This window comes from Neltuma alba, unplaced genomic scaffold (genome assembly GCF_004799145.2).
Source record: "Neltuma alba isolate B1F8T4 unplaced genomic scaffold, ASM479914v2 tig00012965_pilon, whole genome shotgun sequence".
Classification (NCBI taxonomy): domain Eukaryota; kingdom Viridiplantae; phylum Streptophyta; class Magnoliopsida; order Fabales; family Fabaceae; genus Neltuma; species Neltuma alba.
In genome coordinates this window covers 46103-52359 of record NW_021637324.1, presented here as the reverse complement: position 1 = coordinate 52359, position 6257 = coordinate 46103, and the positions used below count along the sequence as shown (strand labels likewise).

General features: G+C 33.6%; 1 protein-coding gene across 3 annotated transcripts; it reads right to left on the bottom strand.

Moving 5' to 3' along the window:
- Window positions 1-4092: 4092 nt before the first annotated feature.
- On the bottom strand, window positions 4093-5920 carry LOC114733112 (basic leucine zipper 24-like). Of its 3 annotated transcripts, none has more exons than XM_028920514.1 (2): window positions 5874-5920; window positions 4093-5334 (listed from the first exon to the last, which is right to left on the bottom strand). In XM_028920514.1, the coding sequence occupies exon 2, from the start codon at window positions 5276-5278 to the stop codon at window positions 4496-4498; it is 783 nt and encodes a 260-aa protein (XP_028776347.1). In that variant the 5' UTR covers window positions 5279-5334; window positions 5874-5920; the 3' UTR covers window positions 4093-4495. The 3 variants fall into 3 exon arrangements, with proteins under 3 accessions (XP_028776347.1, XP_028776346.1, XP_028776348.1); XM_028920513.1 differs by having other exon boundaries at window positions 5817-5895; XM_028920515.1 differs by lacking the exon at window positions 5874-5920 and adding an exon at window positions 5609-5631.
- Window positions 5921-6257: the final 337 nt, after the last annotated feature.

Below are 6257 nucleotides of genomic sequence, written 5' to 3'. Positions count from 1 at the left end.
AATGCCCCAAAATTTAGTAGTAACTTCAATCTTCAAAAAGAATTATAAATTTTCAATATGAAATTTTGGATAAATGAAAGGGAAGATATTGTTCACAAAGAAGTTTTTTTTTTTTTTGTTCTTGGGGCATCTCTTAATTAGATAAAGTATTAGCTCTAGATAGGCGGGTTCATTTATGGGCAAACAGCTTAACATGGGATGCTTAAGTGAGTGCATGAAATAGTTGCAGGGAGATTTGGGTGATGATATCTTATAATAATATTATTAATAATAATTGAAAAAAGAGGTGATCTCAGATTGTATACTTCCACATCATCATCACTCTGTGTTGGATCTTATCATAATTTCCCTTCTCCTTTTTCATCATATTCCTCTTTGCAATTATTAATACCCTCACTTCATTTCTGACCAAATTAAATAATAAATTAATTAATAAAAAACCTTGCGTCTGCATTAGCATCTCCAGATTGTATTCATACGTTGATGTCATATTTTTTATTAGTGCAAGCAACTTTTTTAAATTGCCATAAGGTGAACTTCATGTGTCTATGCTCTTCAATTAATTTGTTCATTCAGAGTATTATGCTTTTGCTTACAATTTTATTGATTTTTCAAATTGCTCCCTGCAATTTATAACTTTTCTCTATTATTTTTTATTAAACTATATTATTGACGAAAAATTATTTCGTGGTCATTTTTTTAATATTAATTCACTTTTTAGTCTAACTAATGCACGTGGAAAAAAGCTAAATAAAAACCAACCAAAGGATTGGTTCATTTATGCGTTGTAAACCATAATACGTTTTATTTTCACTATTATTAGACTAATCTTTCAAGATTATCACTACTTCTGATTCTAATTATAAGACCTCGTTTGTTGTTTGTTGTCACAAACGAGATCTTATAATTAGAATCAGAGGTGATAATTTGGACTTCGAGAGTGAGAGAGAGAATAATGAGGAGACAAAAATGTCGTGTTTGTCATATATAGAGAGAGAAAGATGGGACAAGAAAAGATGAGGCAGAGAGGAAGAGTTAAAAATGAGGCTGGAAGAAAGGTAGGAAGCCCCATGTGCTCCATCTTCTCATCAATATATGAGTATTCATCAGTCAATCTCTCATTATTTTTTATGGTCAACATTGTCTTAAACCCTATATTTCACTTATTAATTAAAACCAAACTGTCTATTTTTCTAAAAAATATGTGTATGGGGAGGGAGGGAGGGAGAGAGAGAGAGAGAGAGAGAGAGAATTGATCCATGTAATTGTGAGACATGAACTCCATACAGGACCACCTCATCTTATCACTAATTTTTGGAATGCATACATAGGAAGGAGTATTAATTCTCTATTGCAACGACTAAGATAGGCAAACACATGGAGTTTCAACTAACATTTAGAACTTATTTACCCTCTGTATTTATCTCTTTTTTTGAAATATCGTGCTGTTGTAATCAAGAAATAGAACCAAATAGATGTTCCACTTTATGTTTCATCATGTTAATTGGCTGTACCAATTAAGCTTCATTGTTTCTGCAATCTTGGATGAAGGTTTAATGCTTACTTTGAATAATGACATTTTTATTGTATTGTATTGTATTATATTATTACTCAATTAATCTTAATCATATTACTTGTAAAGGCATTTCTTTGGTGGTCAACATGAATGAATTCACACTGTTTTTGTTAAGTATTAAATGAATAAGAATATATACTTTTCATTTACGAAATGGAAATAAGTACTAAAGTGAATGGAATGGATAATGAATTAATAATAATGGAAGGCAGTGATGGCGAGACCAGGGATAATAACGGGACAAAGTAATGATATCTGGTTGGGAGTTGAGATCCCTTTGATTTATTCAAGGGTAGAATTGTTATTTTTAACATAAAATCATATTTTAAAATTTAAAATTTATTTATTTTACTCTATTTTGTACATCAAGATGAACTCTTAAAAGTGAGACCAGTGATGGGTATGGATATAGGACGTGCTGTTCTTTTTGGAACTTCCATCAAAAGTGAGTTTACTTTCAAAAGATCTTTTTGGGCCAAAGTGTTAAAAAATTTAAAAATCCAAGGTTCAATATTTTTTTGGTTTTTTTAATTTAGGCCGAATATAAGGCTTGGTTAAATCATGTTCAATTTAAGCCCAATTCAAAAGTATTCTTTTGAGGCCAACATGGGTAAACTGATGACAATTAACCAGTATAAACATTTTTAGACCACAATATAAATATTAATGATAATATCCAAAATAAACTAAACATATTTTTCCATCCCATGACTTGCTCTTATTGTGAGATGCATCAAGCTTTACAATACCACACTAGGAAGAAATAGAGTCTCCTTTACCTTTCTTTTAATAGAAAAATTCTTAAAATTTAAAGTAAAATTTATAGTAGAATGGAATTGCCAAAAAAGGGGAATAAAAAAGTTGTTATTGGGTGATGATCATAAGGAGCTCTTTCGGTCTTTAATATAAAAGCTAACTTGAGAATTGATATTAATTATATATGTATAACCTAATTTCCATTTTTTTAATTTTTTTTCCGAAGTAACCTTATTGATATTCTCTCAACAATTATTAAATAGGAGACGGAAGGAGAAAATTAAGAAAATAACAACAACGTTTTTTAAAAAAATCATATTATCTAATTTAACTAATATTCTTAACGTTTTTTAAAAAATCATATTATCTAATTTAACTAATATTCTTAACATATTTAAATTAATCAATTACGTTTTATATTAAAAATTCGAGGAGTAATAGATATTTCTTTCATTCTTGTGCTTGTCAAAAGGAGTCAGCATAAACTCATTTTCCAATTCATGGTTTCCCTTAGGTATCAACGGGGGTAACGAAAACACTTAAAAGGGGCAACCCATATATTCGTTATCAGGTTACAGAAATGGATTGTGGAAACATGTTTTCAATAAATGATCCACATTCACTATTTTCTTATAAAAAATCTTGATTGATAGCAAGTTACCTAACTTTTGTCCTTAGCAAAGTTCTCGTCAAGAGTTCAAGGATACAAACACTGAAGAATAAAAGAACTGTGTCTGTGAATGTAACCAAAATTAACGAGAATTAACACATACACAAACAAGAAAATCTGCAATCTGCAGTGTTAGACTTTGATTTTGCAGACTGTAGGGTGTAGGACTAAGACCATCGAATTGAAAGCACAAGTCATTTTGAATGCAGCAAAACAGGCAAAACGAATGAATAAATGAACGTTAGTTTTAACAGGCGGCAAACTGATATCAAGTTGAAAACATTGCTATGCTGAGAATGAAATAATGAAAGAGGCAAAGAATAGTTTATGAAGAAATTTTAGTTCTCTGATGAATTCATAACGATTAAGTTTCAATTCAAGTACACAATGCAACAGTACAGGACTGCCAGAAAAAGCTATGTCCTGGGAGAATCCTGCAGCCCTACTCTTATCATTTCAAGTAAATGTCACTGTTATTGATTTGCTTTCTTGTGCTTGTGGTTTCCTTCGGGTAGAAAATGCCATGTAAATCACACAGCATAACATGAGTTTAAGATTAGAGATGCATCACTTTCCTGCAGAATGTAATGAGCCAACCTAACTTGAGAAATATCTACCAACAAAGTCAATTTAAGGCAGACCCTATAAGGGTAACAAGAAGGTGGATTAAAAACACGTACATATCAAAAAGAGCACTGCAAAGGAAATTTATATCCTTGTCATATGCTATGCTGTCATCAAGAGTTGCAACAGGAACATTATCATCAAAATTTAATACATAACAAATCTTAGAACCTATCAATACTTTATATTCCAGACACTTGATCTATTGCTAACATGTACACACCCGGGCACATACAGGCAGATATGGATGACTTATTTTCAGGAGGTGTTCAGGAGGTGCTAAACGGATAGGCAACTTCTAAAAGCAAAGGCTTAGTAATCAAGACCCCCGTTTATTCCACTCCATCGTTCCATATCAATATCTTGAGGTGAAGGTGTACTTTCATGGAATTTTCTTTTATCATGAATCATCTTAAGAACAAAGTGCGAAGATCTCAATTCTATGCAAAACGTGAACTCTATTCAATGTCAAACAAGTATCATATTACTAATACTTTAAGATGAGATCAACAACGGCACATTATCAGGGCATCTTGCAGTTGCAACTGCACAAGAGTACTAGTGTCTTCAGTAACAAAAACTTGACACACTCATGAAGGTCTCTTCCTTGTTCTTTTGAGGAAAAACAACACAAAAAAAAAGTTGTTTCCTTTTGTGATGCCTGGTATAAATATACAAAATTTACAACCACATCAGTCTTAGATACAAGATTCTATCGTCATCAAACTATTTTGGGCAAATCCCCTCACAGAAAGCTTTTATGATTATCCTAACTATGAAATGCATCACCCACCTCAACAACACAGATAAAAGGTAACGACAAGAATGTAACAAGAAAGAACTCACAGAAGATATGTCCGTATGATTGATTACTTATCTTGAGATGCAGATGACATCAAGTTATCCACTGAGTCCACAACTTGCCCCTCAGTATTTGATATGTTATTCGTGTTACCTTGACAATTCACGGCTAGAGGTTCACAGTTCCCTTCACATGGAATCATAAAATTTTCATTTCCACAGGTACCAACCTGAGATGATAATCCTGCCTGTTGATCAAAGCATTGGAAATTGGTCTGACACTGAAGATCAGTCCCGCGGTCCGTGGGCAGCATGTTGGTGTGCCCCTCTTTAAAGATTGAGGAAGAGCCATTACACTGCTTTTTATAGGGGAAAACACCCAACTCATTGTCAATTTTTCCCTTGAGGTCAACCAGGATGCTCCTCAACCTCAAAACCTCAGCTTCAAGATGTGCATGCCCTTGTAGCTTCCTAACTAATTGCTGATTCTGCAGACGCAATTTCTTAACTTCCTCCTCTAGGTAAGCTGTCTGTGCCTTCTTCTTCTCCCTATACTTTCGAACAGCTTCTCTATTACCCGAAGGCCGTTTTCGTTTTGTGTTGGTATGCTCCTTATCATCTGTATGATCATCTTCTTCAGACGCAATGACTTGGGTGTGTGTGTGGTAACATGTGTGGGTATGTGCTGCATCTGGGCCAGGAGGGTTGCAAGTGTGAGTATGGGTGCATGTTCTGGTGTTCCTCAAGAATTCATTGATTTTATTCATGGATGTTGAAGACTGAACATTGCTCGACGATTCTGGATTCGACAATAAGAAACCATCTGAAAGCTCAACATCTCCATCATTCATATTTCCTTTATTTGCTTTGAATGATATTGCAGTGGCTTATCGACAGAAGAGAATATCTGCAACATCCAATTTTAAAGTCAAGGCAAATGCAAAGAACTCGCAAATGATTTTGACTTTACGTTACTGGCACCAACTCAGATAAAGCAGAAACCGATTATTGTCTCCAGTTGATAATATTCAAGAATATATTCAAAGAAGCATTTCTGTAGTCCTAAAGAACATATGAAACGAAGCCACTATCTCTAAAAGATACGTGAAACATCAAGCCCAATCTAGATATTCATGGCCTAAGATTTCAGAATCAGCTTAATTTAACAATTTATAGATTACCCAGATGGATTCTCCCCACTATAATCCAGAATCGAGAAGAAAGGCTAATTTTTGATATTGAAATAACAACTGGGGTTAGAGAATCCGGGCAAAAATTGGGACGCGAAGACAGACAGATTATGAACACCAGAAATTAGAATCGGAATCAGAGAGAAGAGCCAAAAGAAAGGTACAAATCGTTGAATAAGCTATAAATTTGAAGCACAACCATATACAGTAATCATGGTAACTGCGAAAATCTGCTACTTTAGGCCCAAAGAAGCACCTCCAGAAATCTGAATCGCTATGCCTCTGTTCCTGGATCCTGGATTCTTCTATACTTCTCGTCAAAGAAGCGTAACTTGTTGATTGAGATTTTCCGCTAAACTACAGTTGGGCTGACCCCGAAGCTCTATGAAAGATATTTTAATTAAATTATTATGGCAATTGCTAATTAAAGTTTTTCCTTTTTCTATCAGAGGGGGTGGCACTTAAGAACTGGATTCCATAATTGGATACTAAAAGATTCCATATCTAAGAACACGCATAACAACAAATTTGTGTGTGTCCCAATTCGTTTGGATAAAACGTGTTTGCCCCGTATAAGGACGTTTGGATAGGATTAAAATCAAAATTTTAAAAATATTTTTACAGTATACAAAATAAATAT

Coding starts and splice junctions, on each gene's coding strand:
- LOC114733112 (XM_028920514.1), bottom strand. CDS start 5,278: ATGAATGATGGAGATGTTGAGCTTTCAGATGGTTTCTTATTGTCGAAT.